Consider the following 15,320-nt stretch of genomic DNA (forward strand, 5'->3'; position numbering starts at 1 on the left):
CCATCTGCAGTTTTCTGACTGAAAGGGCATCCACTTCGTTATGAAGCATTTAAGTCCTAGTCCACTAGAGGGCAGCACACCCACACGTGTTTAACAGGAAGAGAGGGTAGGAACTACCTGGTTTTGATGAAACAATAAAGCACTTTTGGGTGAATTTGTTGGAGATGATGTAATATTTCTGTTATGAAAAATGTAGTATGTTTGTACAAATGGTGCAAAATGGCAGACAGCGGCAGAAGTGATTTCCTTATTTCATTTTCATAGAAGTCTTGATTTGCATTTTGTAGACTTTTGTGATTTGAAAAGTATTCCTTAATATTTACGCATCATGTTTTTCTTTAATTGAACTTATTACAATTGAAATGGAACGTGACTGTCCTGTAAACTTAGAACACCCCTAGACCATAAACTGAAAGGAACCATACACTGATGGAGAGGATTATGGGGTTTTGTCCAGCTCTCTAGCCTGCTGGCCATCAGCCTAGAGTCATCTTGCCCTTTCTCTGCTGGTACATTTTCCCTCAGGCATCTTCATGCTACCAGGGCAACTGAGCTGGGCCAAAGCCAGTTATCCCCATTCCTCTTCAAGAGAAAAACATCTGTGCAAGGCATGGAGTCTTTTACAAAGAAGTTCATTAGCAGGTGCAGAGTAACTGTAATCCAGCTTCTAAATTAACATAGTGGATAAGAATAGCCTGCTCAAGCCTGTGCCTCCCAAGCAATAGCAACACGTACCTTCGGGAAAATTATAGGGGTTCACCTTGATGCCTAGGCGCCCTTTGTGGAAAGTTTGCCACATTGGTAAGTGTTTATGCCAAATAGACATAGTAATATAAAGAGTTCTTAGTATATTCGGTTCTGAGGGGAGCCTGTGAATACAAAATTTAGTTAATATTTAATAATCAGAGCAGGGTGTCAGCTTTTCTATTAAAGCATCAAATAGTAAATATTTTAGACTTTTGCAGTCATTGTACAATTTTCTACAAATTCTTCATTTTGTTGTTTGTGTTTACTTTTTGTATTTAATAGCCTTCTTATAGCCTTTTTAGCTTGGGGAACTGTACAAAACCAAATCCTGAGCTCATGGGGCATTTGATGGCCTTGGCACAGGATGGTGCTAGTGACAGTAGTGTGTAAAATGACGACTCTAGTGCTTAGTTCATAGCACCACAGGAAACAAAAGCAGGCTGGCTCCATCTGTATCCAGTGGGCCTTGCTATCCCCTTGTGGTGCATGGAACTCACGCAGGGTGCTGGGTACACACGTCCTCCACTTGACTTGTGCATGGAACTCACGCAGGGTGCTGGGTACACACATCCTCCACTTGACCTGTGATGCCTGGAACTCACGCAGGGTGCTGGGTACACACATCCTCCACTTGACTTGTGATGCCTGGAACTCACGCAGGGTGCTGGGTACATACATCCTCCACTTGACTTGTGATGCCTGGAACTCACTCAGGGTGCTGGGTACATACATCCTCCACTTGACTTGTGATGCCTGGAACTCACGCAGGGTGCTGGGTACACACATCTTCCACTTGACTTGTGATGCCTGGAACTCACTCAGGGTGCTGGGTACACACATCCTTCACTTGACTTATCCCTATTGCTTCCTTAAGTTACACGCACTTGACGTTTGTCTCCTTCATGGTGACCGAACACTCAGACCTGGACACGACCTTTGTCAGTGCTTCTGTCACACTGGAAAAATACCACCTTGAAAGCCAGGAAATCGCTCTCTTAATCCCAGCTACTTTACCAAATACATACAGTTTCTTGGACATCAGTTATTCTCTATGACTATCAATGCCTTTCTAAAATGAGATTGAGTCTCTCTCTCTCTCTCTCTCTCTCTCTCTCTCTCTCTCTCTATATATATATATATATATATATATATATATATATATATTTGGTAATTTCAGATTTATGTTTCCATAGACCTTATCCAGTGTTTGATGATTTAGTTGATTTTCAAGCATACACCTACTTGAGTCAAAGGATGCTGCAGAATTGCTGTTTATATCCAGAGCCTCCCACTGTGTTTGACCCACAGTGGTTAGCCAGTCATTGCCGAATGAGTGAATTAATTACAATTGAGCAGTTGGCAATTTTAAACTCACTTACTTTTGTTTTATGTTTTAGATTTAGGTTTTATTATATGTTTAGATGCATGTAGTTTCTTATATAAATTTTAATCTATTCAGTACTTTTTTGTATTTATGCTATAAAAGTATTTATTGAGTATCAATAGTATGGTCAATCCTGTAAATACAGAAATGGATAAAATATAGTTCTAGTCCTTGCCTAAAAAGAGTTTACTTTCTACTTGCGGTGTATAGTAGCTAATCTGTCCATTTCACTCCACATCTTAGTACGGAATTAGATAGCTAACTCTCCCAACTAGAGGTTACTTTTCTATTTCCTACACCAAGTAATAGAGATGTCACCCCACTGTTGCTTTGGGGATTGACCTCCAGAAGAACACAGATGTTTTAGGTCCTTGTTTGACTCAGTTTTTGTAGCATCTGTTTCTATATCTTTTATTTGGGTCTTCATGATACTCTTCTTCCCTTTTCTGGGGTGGATGCTGTGTGAATCCCGTGTCTTCCCTTCGCCTGCATCCGCGCACTCATTTGAATGCATCCTCTAAGACAATAGCATGGTTCTTAATTGCTTCAGAGTGAAAAGAGGTTTGTTCATCAAGGTATTTGATTTGTAAGGAATTTGTGCATAAAGCCTTTTGCTATAACTGTCATTACAAGATTCTGGTCTTTTCTGTCTGTGGTGGCTACTAGAACTCCCCTCAAACTCATCTGATGAGGCTGTTCTAAAATAGTCTCCACACAGTTTGTTACTTTAACAGTTAGGATTTTTACTCCTTAAAGATTAGTTCTCTGATGCTACTTTTTATTGATCATGATGTAACAAACTAAAAAGATACCACTATCATAAGACTTTTGAGTGTTAGGCCAGATATGTTTCTATTATGCTTCATCCTTTTTGTTTCCTACAATAAGTACAATTTCCAAAACAAACAAAAACAAACAAAACCCCCAATGTAAGCCATATAAAGAAGAAAAGTTCCTAATGGCATACTGCCTCTGCTTTCATAGGCTGGATCATCTTTACTCTCTCCACAGGGATGCTGAAGTAAGATCTGTTCTGTCCATGTGCCCAGCGCAGTCCCTAGTGAGTGATCTCTAGTTGGACATTCCTTCTCTCTAGTAGAACTGAATTCCTCAGATTGTGGACCAGAGTCTAAGTGTAACCTGTATGCAGCACACCCTGCATCCAACAGTGGAGAGAAAGGATAGGGCAGGAGGCAGAAAGTTCAAACAGGATTCTCAACCAGTTAAGGTGGCCAGCTGGCCCCGTGAGCACTTTGGGGGAACACACAGAAAGCACTGTTGTCCTTTTGCACATCCTTGATCCTAATGTAGCTATTTATGGCAGACAAGACTGCGGGTAAGAATGGCTTTGAACAGTAGGCTTCTACCTGTGAGACCATTCCCGACTCCCCATAGACAAAGAGCTAAGTAGGAGGTGGCCAAGAAGGACTGACACTGTATCTTGGTGGCTGGGATATAGTTAGGTCTCTACCATGGTAAAGCTACAAGTTGATCATGTAAATGTGTGACCCAAGACACCTGCAAGATCAGTAATGGCAACATTGGCCAGGACTAACAGTTTACAGGCAGCTAATAAAACATATGTCAGAAATGGATAGAGGGGCTTCAACATCCCATAACTTAGTAGGTAGCCCATGGACAGGGCAACATGAAGAGAATGTCCAGGGCCCCATTGTCTTGCCTGTTGATACTCTAGAGAAGTAACCAAGCTTAAGAGTTACCTCACCTTTGTCCAGTTTCTGCCATAGCCGTGTAAAAACTCTAGACAAGGAATTCAACGGCCTTTGTCTGTCTTCAAAATTCTTTGCTCTCTTGGAACTTTCTCTCACTTTTCCTTAATTTCTAACTTTTATGAATTCTCCTTTATACAGTAGGTTTTCACTTCGCATACTCCCAGGAATGTCTGTATCTTTAATCTTCAGTGGAATAAGACAAGGAAGAATATGGTGGCCACAAATGTCTGGAAAGATCCTTGAATCACACTCTACCGGGCTGTGATAGGCTCTGTCACACACAAAATTCCTGCGTCTTTGATATTTTAAGTCCAGACCGGCTGCCTTATAGATTAGCCAGTAGGCTAGATTGGTCTGATTTTTTTCTCACGGTTAGACTTGGGTTAAACATTTTGGCAAAAGAAAAACTAGGTAAGGACTGTTGTGACTCTCTCTCATCACGTTCTGTCCTATGGTTCACAGTGCCATTTTGTCCCATGTTGGTGCCGACATTGAGCTTACATTTCAAGCAATGAATTTATCAATGGAAAGGTTATCTCTTTAATATCATCTCTCAGGGATGGCTGAGACTACTTGTGGCCTTAGCATTCCTTAGTTACTCTTACCTATATCAATTGTTACACAAATGACAGGAATCGTTTGTAATTTTGTTATGTATTTCTCATTTAAAGCTGTAATACTCACTTTATATTAAAATAAAGCATGTCATTGCCACAGTAATTGCCCTGTAATTTTTATGCTAGGAGATTCAAGTAAAACTCACATGCACTCCTCTTAGTACAGTCTTTGTAGCATGGAAAATGGATTGCCATTTTGGGTCATGAGCACAGTTTTACATGTCAGTGTTCCCACTCAGTTTTCTCTTGGGAAATCAGTCTGTTGCTGTTGCTGATTAGATAGAAACAAACCATTCACTTTTTCTGTTTTGCGATTATTATTATCTATCACCATGCCTTTGTTTTTCTTTCTTTTCATCATTTAATTGCACAATTGCTTCTAATGTAATATTTTCTGTGGCTAAAAGTTTTATAACAATTGTCCATTAATTCTCTATTATGATAGCTGTGGATATACAAAGGACTCTGAATCAACTTGGAACACCTCAAGATTCACCAGAATTGAGGCAACAGCTGTAAGTTTTGTTTGGTTTTGTTTGTTTGTGTTTTGCTTTTTTTGTCTTTTGAGACAGGGTTTCTCTGTGTAACTACACAGGGTGTCCTGGAACTCACAGTGATCTCTACCTCTGCCTCTGGAGTGCTGGGGTTAAAGGTGTGCATCGTACCACTGCCAGCTTGTTGGTTTTGTTTGTGTTTGTTTTAAGACAGAAAAAAGAGAACCTGCTTTTGTAGTGGCTTTTTATTGGGAAAAATTATGGAAAATTAATAAGACAGGAGGATTGCTGAGATGTTAAAGCCCGTTAGGCCTACAGAGTAAGTTCCAGACCAGCCTGGGCTACACAGTGAGACTCGACACACGCACACGCACACGCACACACACACTGCATATGTTTCAGTAAATATGCCAGTAGAGGAATAATAGTACCTGGTGTGTTTTATACATTTTATAGTGTTCTTCATCTTTCCTCGTCCGTCTGAACTTCGTGAAATATGAGTGATGTACACACTAGAACCATTTCCAGTTTTCTCATAGAAAAATCTCTCGTTCAGGGCCTTGCTCTGCCAAATATTTTTCAGGACCTCTTAAGTCCTCAGCACTTTAATAGCTTCAGAGTACAAGTGATACACACACACACACACACACACACACACACACAGGGACACAGACATACACATACAAACACGCAAACACATACAAGTAAACTCACAAACATACATACATGCACAAACCCACATACACATATGTGTGTACACACACAGAGACATGCACACATACAGTATTATGTCCATACAACAATTAGCTAGAACAAAAATACAAAGAAGATATGAAAAGATATATAGAAACTCATGTTTTTTTTTTTTTTTAAAAAAGTACCATTTGAAGTACTTGTAGTTGTCTGTAGTTTATATTTTATTTTCTACGATAGAGTAGATGTTGGGGTGAGTCATAGCTGGTACACCATCATTCATTGAAATGAAATGCAATGGAGGTACGTACTAAATAGTCACATTATTTTGGTGCAGTTAACAGTGGAAATTCTGAATCCGTAGACGTGATCATAGAGGTTGCCTTTTGAGAACTTTGACTCTCCTGTTCCAGAGACTTAGAGGTCTAAGTCTAAGCAAGGACGTTTGGTGTCTAGAGCTCTGTGTGGCCATCTGCATCTGAGCATCTTCTTGACAGTCCGTGTGTAACTTACAGAATGCACAAGGAAGGCCCTGGTCTCTCAGCACCCCTTTAATGCAAGATTATATTGTTGAATATCAAGTCTTCCCATTAAAATTTGTACTTTTTCCTCCATACGATACATAGGAAGATGCAGGTATAGGTATAATTTATCCCTTTTGTTATATCCACTTCTGTTTATAAGGAAGCCCTGTTAGGTTTTCCATATCAAGTTTAACTACTAGTAAATTTGTACTATCACCGCTTCTCCTCCACCTTTGTGTTTGTGGAATGTAAGTGTTCACACAAAGACATAAAACGTGCAAGATCTATCTCATACCTAGGAACTGTACAAAAAAACCCTCTTTCTTCTTCAGATGCCCTCCGAGGGGAGGCACAGATAAGAGCTGTACACATATTCAGTCTCTCAAATATAAAGAACCAGATAGCCATCAGTGTCTTGACTACATGCCCTTCTTACTGGAGTCATTTTTATTTATACCTAATGATTTTCGCTTATAGGTAATTACAATTCTTATTTATTTATTTATTTATACAATTCTTATTTATTTCTCTTAGCTTGGTTATTCTGGGTGAATGAAGACCCTTCTATATCATAGCTCTTAGTATTTGCCCCAGAAAAAAAAATAGAACATAAAGATATGGTTTAAAAGAAGAAATTGACAACCCGTTCAGAAAAACTATTAGTACTTTTACAGTTTATAGTTTGAAACTATAAATACTTTGACAAAGACCTAGTTTTTCTACAACCATTTACTATGGTTAATACATGTGGCAGAGATTTTCTTTGGCTATAATGTGTGTGCCTTCTGTTTCTCTCTTTCTTTTCTCATTTCGCTTTAGGCAGCAGAAGCAGCAATATACCAACCAACTTGCGAAAGAAACAGACAAGTACATTAAAGAGTTTGGATCACTGCCCACCACCCCCAGTGAACAGGTACCAGGCTTTCAGACCCATGTTTTGATGTCCTGAATGTAAAAGAAATTAAGTGCATGGCCGGATCTTTGAACAATGATACTACAAAGGAAGTTAGGCAACAACAACAAAAAATGGTATTTGAGATTAGTTACCAGAACACAAAACTGTATTTAGTTGTTCAGGTAGTATCATGTGGTTGCATAAAGCAGAAATTATTTCCATGTAGCTGCTCTGGCCCATAATTAACTGCTTGCTGAGAAAATGCCTCCTATTTAATTGCTTCCTGGCTTTGCAGGGCTCTTGCCACACACACACCCTCAGCATGTACACACTTAAGATGTGCCTGAGGGTACAGTTAGCTCCTTGCTTACTTACTGCAAGTTATTATATATATAAGGGTATAGGTTTTATTTGCCTAAAAGGGGATTACCCAAAATTAGCCTTAAAACCATGACCCTCTTATCAGCCACTATGAAAGTCTAAGGTGAGAAATCCTGCAGGGCATGCCTTTTGCCTCAAGATAAAAGTGCAAGTGTTTGCACACGTTAGAAAGGTGCCTGAAAGTCCACCAGATAGTGTCTGTAACTGGAGGCCATAACTGGGGGCTGACTGACAACTTCAGAATCACATAAAGATTCAGAGTAGCGAAGTGGCTGCTGTAAATCCTAGTGAGCTTCTCAGTTTGTTTCAGCAGGCTGCTTCTTTCTCCCTTCCCTCTAGCGTCAAAGAAAGATCCAGAAGGACCGGTTAGTGGCGGAATTCACAACATCTCTGACAAACTTTCAGAAGGCCCAGAGGCAAGCTGCTGAGAGAGAGAAGGAGTTTGTCGCTCGAGTGAGAGCCAGCTCCAGGGTATCGGTGAGTACTGGGAGTGACGTGGTAAAGGTGTGGCCTTTGCAGCATCCTGGTGTCTGTGACACTCCTTAATCTGTGACTGTTTTAAGGACTCTCTCCTCGGGTTTTAAGAAGAATAGTGTGTATTGTTGTAGTTACTTCCTGTGGAGCATTAGCAGAGTATAGACTACACAAAAATGGAAAAACATGTTTTTATTAAAAGTTAGATGTCAAGTCCAGGTGGTCTTTAAATGGCAAGTCAGTTTGGTGCTTAGTGTATGCCAGGGCATGGTGATGAATGTAACGCATATGCCAAGGAATTCTGAGAATGAATACGAGCCTGGAAAGGATAATTGAAAGGATGATCTGAAGTGAACTTCTGAGTTAATCTAGTCTTAAATTCTCACAGGATCCACCGTTAGTTGATGTTTCACTCTTTAATGTAGAGCTTTTACAACGACATTAAGTATTAGCTAAATTATATTTATTATTTTGTCCTTATAAATAGTGAATTCCTTCCTTGTCAGTTTAATATATTATTTTGTCATTACTTAAGCAGTTGACCTAGAAAATTAGAACAAGAACTTATTATTCCTTGCTCCTATTGCACATGCACACACCCATATATGGACACACCCATATGTATACACACACCCATATGTGCACACACATGCACACACCCGTATGTATACTTGCACACATGCACACACCATATATATACACACACACACACATCCATATGTATGCACACACCCCCATATGTTTGCACACACACATGCACACACACATGAACACATACCCACTTAAAATACAGATTAGTCATCTAAAGGAAAATATAAGTGTGTTTACTTGTCCTTATTCTTGCTTCCTTTCTGTCTTCTAACTAAATTATTCAGGGTGGTTTTCCTGAAGACAGCGCAAGAGAAAAGAATCTTGTGTCCTGGGAAAGGTAAGAAGTAAAAAAAAAAATTATAAATCAACATATAATTTTTCAACTTTTATATATTATAGTCCATGGAGTAGAATGAGAGCTTTTATTGTATTATAGATAAATAATTTATTATATATAAATAAATAGTAAATTTTGGAAAAATTAAATAATTATAAGATGTTATATAATGTATAAATAGAACACTCAAATAAAATTATTTATTTAATTTTAAGAGTGAAATATTCTTATGTCAAGTTGCCAAGTATAATTTTTGACACAAGTGATTCTAAACCTATATATGATTAAATCATAAGTATAATTGTTAGGAAAAATCTTAAGACAAGCTGCTCTGCCAGCACAAAGAAATCCAATCAGACCAGATTAAAACACATCAAATGCTCATGTTTAATCAATGTTGCACTCTCGGGTGGCCGGGAGAGCATGGCAAGGGAGAGAGATACAGAAGGGGGATCCACGCAAACCCAAAAACCATGTGTTCTTCTTTCCAGTTCAAGCCTAAATAGCCTGGGGAGTGGTCCTGACCTTCCCCGGGCAGGGGTCACCGCTTGGCAGGCTGAGAGTTGGAGTCCAAGCCAGGGCAACTGCCAGGCTAGGGGCTTCCAGTCATCCCAGACTTCTTGGATATAGGGGTGTTAGAGGGTTGGGGTGACACACCCAGCTTAATATTACAATAATGAAAATGAAATAAAATTTGAGTAAATATCTATTTATACTTCGAAGTTTTTGCTTATTTATTGAGTTTTTTTTTGTTTGTTTGTTTTTTTTGTTTGTTTGTTTTTTTTTTTTTGAGACAGGATCTCACTGTGTAGCTAGCCTGGGATTCACTGTGTAGCTAGGACTGGCCTTCAATTACAGATCCGTCTGCCTTAGCCTGTTGCATACTGGGATTACAGGCATGTACCACCATGCCTAACTTATTTCATAACACTTTTTAAAATGAGCTATATTCTGGTCTTGAGGATGAAAATGTCCTGTTTAGTCGATAATTTGTCTTCTTTCTTTCTTTCTTTTTAGCCAAACACAGCCTCAAGTGCAGGTCCAAGATGAAGAAATTACAGAGGATGACCTCCGCCTTATTCACGAGAGAGAGTCTTCAATCAGGCAGCTGGAAGTAAGCCCCTTACCCTGCTGCTCCTGTCTCTGAACATTTTCACACTTGGATGATGCTGGGGAAGAAAACGCTAAGAACATCTGCCAGTTTGGTGAAATTTTTAGTATAGCATCTGGAATAATTCCTGTTTAAGAACTCATGCTGTTGGTGCTAGGGCGAGAGGCCATGATTCGTTTACATTGTTAAATCATTCACAGCTCTCCTTTGTGTTGAGAAAATACCGTTAGAAGTAAGCATCTGTCCAGGGACTCTGGGAAACTGACATCCGTCAGCACACAGACACTATCCCTCCATGCATAAGATGTTTACAGAAGCACAGACAGAACTGTGTTAGGGTGTCTGCTGTATCAGAGATGAAGGATTTCTTAAGCTGTTGTTCCTGTGGAACTGACCTAGCCCCCCAAAAGTGGGCTAATACTAGTTACCAGTGGCTACAGTTCACTGAAGGTCTCCCATGCGCCAAGGAACTGTGATAACTGCTAATTTTCTCATTCTGTCCTCATAAAAGTTCCTTACACTTGCTAACTGTCATTATCACTGGCACTTTACAGATGGGGAAACTAAGACCGTGATAGGCGTGCAAAATCCTTACACACTTAAATAACGAGAGTCTTTAGTTGGAACAAAGAAGTAGGTATCTATTGAAGAAAAGTAAAGCTATAGTTTCTTTAGCCAATAAATTTATAATTTGTTTACCCACTAGTGACATTTATAATTTCACATAGTCTGTTGGGTATTCAAATTTATTAATGTAGGGCTTTGCATTTATACATAATGTTTTATTCATTGAAATTGTCAAATTGATGGGTGATTTTTCATTGAAATATAAGAATATCAATATTCTTTAAAAAATATTTCATTTAACAAGAAAGCTTATCAGGTTGGATGTAGTACCCCATGATCTTCCGTTATAGGGTTATAGGTCCTTAATTTCCATCCTACCTTATTTGATACAGCAGGTGTCACAGATTTACTTTGGACAATTAGTGACCGTCCAGGAGCTCTTTGTTAAGGTTGCTTATAGTAGTATATGTTTTAGTGCTCCCAAAGTTTATATATTACTTCTAAATGCATATTATATATGTATGAATAGGCATAAATTTCTTCCTTTCTTTTTCTTCATTTCCTCATTTGTGGGAGTGGGGACTAAATTTCTAATAATGCATAATAATGCATGTTTTTTTGTCTTAGGCTGATATTATGGACATTAATGAAATATTCAAAGACTTGGGAATGATGATTCACGAGCAAGGAGATGTGATTGGTAAGTCCTGCTGGTGTGGACTGTGAGGTGGGAACAAGTTACCTGAGTTCACCTGAAGCAGCTTTCTCAAGCAAGAAACCACTTCCTTTCTGTCCCGTTGGGCTCCTCTGAAATCAAAAGCATAGTCTCTACGGTTTGCTGCCCTTGCCTCTGTTTGCAATCCTGCTGGTTGAAGCAAGCTTCACTCGCTTCAGAAGCTAGGAGCTTAATCAGGACCTCCTACTGCTGAGTCCCTGAGGCCCGTGTGGCACCCTAGCCTACTTCCAGAGCCTCCTCAATTTCCTTTTTATCCACGTCTGGTGCTCATCATGCTGAGGACTGGGGGAACTCATGATATTTGTAGCTGTGTATATTGTCTTGTTTTGGGGAAAATAGTTAGCTATTTGCCTGGTCATTAGTCTAACCAACTACCAAATAGTTTTTCATAGACTAGTGTAGCACATTTAGATGATAGGGTACTGAGACCTTTGACATCAAAGCTTTAGGTTTGGGATGTAACCATGGAAATGGGTGGGTGGGTGGGTGGGGTAATAGACAAGGTCGTTTAAAAATGGGTGGGTGGGAGCTGGAGGGAGAGTCCAGTGGGTAAGAGCTCTTGTGCAGGCACAGGGGCTCTGAGATCAGAGTCCACAGGAGAGAAAGCCTGCTGTAGCAACACATGTTCCTCACCCCAGAACTGTGAAGTTCAAAAGCAGGATCTTTGAGGTTTTTTCTCTGTAAACTTAGGTTCAGCGAGAGACCCTGAGAGACCCTCTCTCCAAGAATCAAGGTGGGGACTGATAGAACCAGGAGCCCTTCTTTGGCCTCTGTACATAGGAGGCATGTACACAAATACACTTATGCACATACAACATGCACACACACACACACATACACACACCTCACACAGTATGGTAAGTCTGGAGAGATGGCTCAGTTGGTAAAATATCTTGGTTCTCAAACCTTGACAACCTGAGTTCAGATTCCTGTATAAAAAGATTGAGTAAGATGTGGGCACCTGCTACCCTTGTCCTAATCTTAGAACTAAAGAGGCAGAAACAAGGGCACGCCTAGAGCTCACTGACCAGTTTTTCTTGCTGAATTAATGAGCTCTAGATTTACTGAGAGGCTCAGTCTCAAAAAGTCATGAGAAAGACACTGGAAGTCAATCTACGGCCTTCACTTCCATGTGCACAAGTATGTGCACACCAGATATGTGCGTGCACACACACACGAGTAAGTGGTTGGTTTATAGAGAGACCAGGGCATTAGTTAGAAGGGCTCAGCATTGAATGATGCAGTCACCAGCTATGACATTCCAAGAAGGATGGGAAAGAACATCCCTGAGTCAGGGGTCAAAATAGCCAAAAACTGAAGAAGCTATGAGAGCTATGAGTGTTGAATGTCTGCTGCTGGGGAGGGCTGGAAGACTGTGACACAACAACCTTTAAAACTGAGAGTCGTAGGGAGGAGCAAGGGCCTCCAGTCCGCGAGTCGGTGTCTGTTCCATCCCTGGGATAGAGTAAAGCAGAAAGGAGGGTGCCATCCTTTAAAGGCCTGTGGGTGGGAATTACACTTCACTGCCGTCAGGTTAATGAAAACAGAATAAATTAAAGTTATCAGATCCTTGCTGTGAAGTTGACCTTTGTACCATGCAAAGTAGGTAGAGCATTATGTTTAGGTGAATGATTTGAGGTGAGTTGCGATACAGAAACAAATACAAAGCTGAGGAACACTAAGAACTAGCAGGGCAATTCGAATAAATAAATATACAAAGGACTGAACTCTAGTGTTTAGATCCTTCTTTGGTCCTGAGGAGACTGTTCTTTGGGAAGCTGAGGTAGCTTTTGTCCTATGTGATGACAAAAGACTTTGGGCCTTGGGAGAAGGGGGTTGATCTGTTTTGCACATTGGTCTTGAGAGAGCACAAGCTCTAGGGTTAGAAACCAACAGGAGCTTGTGCCGTGCTGATCTGATATTTGCAAAATGGCAGTACTTTTGTTGTGTCCAGTAGAGCTAGAGAAGATGATTAAGGTCATTGTTTATGCATTTGTACATTGGTTGGATCATGTCTTTTCCTTAAATGTCTGCTGAATGAAATTTGGTGGTTTATTATTGGCACATCAGTTTGTATTCAACAGTTCTATGTATGTGTGCATTTTATTTTAAAGACAGCATAGAAGCCAATGTAGAAAGTGCAGAGGTACACGTTCAACAGGCGAACCAGCAGCTGTCAAGAGCGGCAGATTATCAGGTAAGGTTAACTGTGATCCATTTTCTTACAACTTAAGAGTTTTGACTCATGCTTGAAGTAGCTGCGTATGCTGACTTTAGAATTCTGTGGAAAGGGAAGATCAGAAATGTGCCAGTCAATGTAAATTGGTTTGGACATGTTTATTCTAACATCGATCTACAGAGTTAGGAAATCAGGAAGCTTGCAAGAGACTACCACTCCATGCTTTTCCCATTGTGCGGGTCCCTACAAGCATCACGGGTGGCAGGGGAACAATTCGGGTAAGGTGAAAATGAAACGGGTCAGTACAACTTCAAAAACTGGATCAAAAACTTCTGGAGTCAGATGCTAAGCAGTTTATTTTTCACATAGTGAAACACAGAAAAACTTTGGGGGAAGTTTCCATGTGAGAATTATCATAGCAAAGTTTCAGGCGTGGCTACACCAGAGTTCATCTTTTTAGCAAAGCACTTGTGACCTTCACACAAGAATGAGTTCTGTTGCCTGAGAAGCAAGTTGGGCCTACAGAGGAAGGGTTTGTATTGTGTATGAAGATGGGTTCTATTGACAGATTCTACGAAGGCTGGCTTTACACACTAATGAAGATTACCAGGTAGTAACATTGTCCATTCACATCTTTCTGCATGGAAAAGAGTATCAGTTTATTCACTGAAGAAGAAACAATCTGTGAATTTAACAATCTGGGTTTTTTTAGTGCTATCTGTAAGCTGTGCCCTCTACATCCCATGATAGTCTCCGATGAGACAGGGATAGCCCAACATAAGAAGAGACCTCTTGGGTAGCCTTTCCCCTCGTTTCCCATTTTTCCCCGTTACTTTTTACTTTTGATTTTTTTTTTTAAAGACAGAGTCTCTCTATGTAGCTCTGGCTATCCTGGAACTCAGCAGATGGACCAGGCTGACCTTGAACTCAGAGCTCCACCTGTCTCTGCATCCCAAATGCTGGGATTAAAAGTGTGTATCACTCCTGTCTGACCCACCACTTTTTCTTTCTTGTCTGTGGTATTCCAGACTGAGTGACAGATGTCCTTGTACTAGAAAGGCCTCTCCAGGGTCTCTGGAAGCTATATTAGCTAGGAGTGACGTTAATCATTACATACTATGTCATCAGGTAGCAGAAACTTTTCAAATCGATATACATTTGTTTCTCAAGGTAATCACATTAACATGGGGAGTCCATATGTGTCTGAGAAATATAAATCTTGCTTCAGATACTATACAGATATCATGGCTGTGAACTATTAACAGTTGTACAGTATGTTGATCTTTGTTCACTAAGAGTGAGGCGGATCTGTTCTGCAGCCTCTGAAGGCCGTCATAGCACACCATTGGTTCTCCTCTTACCACATCAGTTTTTGTTGCTGCTGTAATGACCCCTTTCATGGGCCTTGTTGCTACAATATTGTGACTTCTTAGATATTTTCCATTGCTTTTTACTTTCCTCTCTAACCTGGAAACTTAAATGAGTGCTATTTTTCCCCACCAGGTAAACCTCTGTGTATTTGGCACTATGTGACACTGGTGCATTTGGGGGCTATGCTCTATCCTCTTTCCTAGGGGTTAATTGTACCACGTAAACCAGTAGCTTTCCTTTTTTTCCTCCCTTCTTTTGCATTATGGGGTTTGATAGAACATGGAATCTAACCCAGGGCCTTGTACACCAAGCAAATGCTTTGCCACTGTACAATGTGTACCTGACATGGTTTCTTCTTTCATCTATCTATCCATCCATCTATCCATACATCCATCCATCCATCCACCATCCATCCATCCATCCATCCATCTATCCATCCATCCATCCATCCACCATCCATCTATCTATCTATCTATCTATCTATCT

General features: G+C 40.2%; 1 protein-coding gene across 1 annotated transcript in view; it reads left to right on the forward strand.

Annotated features, from left to right (window-relative positions):
- The window catches only part of Stx7 (syntaxin 7), a 40,860-nt gene that overhangs the window by 23,387 nt on the left and 2,153 nt on the right, over window positions 1-15,320 (forward strand). The window contains exons 3-9 of the mRNA XM_038340458.1: window positions 4,927-4,996; window positions 7,012-7,105; window positions 7,808-7,945; window positions 8,818-8,870; window positions 9,888-9,984; window positions 11,176-11,248; window positions 13,399-13,481. Of these exons, the coding sequence (XP_038196386.1) occupies window positions 4,927-4,996; window positions 7,012-7,105; window positions 7,808-7,945; window positions 8,818-8,870; window positions 9,888-9,984; window positions 11,176-11,248; window positions 13,399-13,481 (608 nt within the window). The remainder of the gene's footprint in view (window positions 1-4,926; window positions 4,997-7,011; window positions 7,106-7,807; window positions 7,946-8,817; window positions 8,871-9,887; window positions 9,985-11,175; window positions 11,249-13,398; window positions 13,482-15,320) is intronic.

This window comes from Arvicola amphibius, chromosome 8, assembly GCF_903992535.2.
Source record: "Arvicola amphibius chromosome 8, mArvAmp1.2, whole genome shotgun sequence".
In the NCBI taxonomy this organism is placed as follows: Eukaryota; Metazoa; Chordata; class Mammalia; order Rodentia; family Cricetidae; genus Arvicola; species Arvicola amphibius.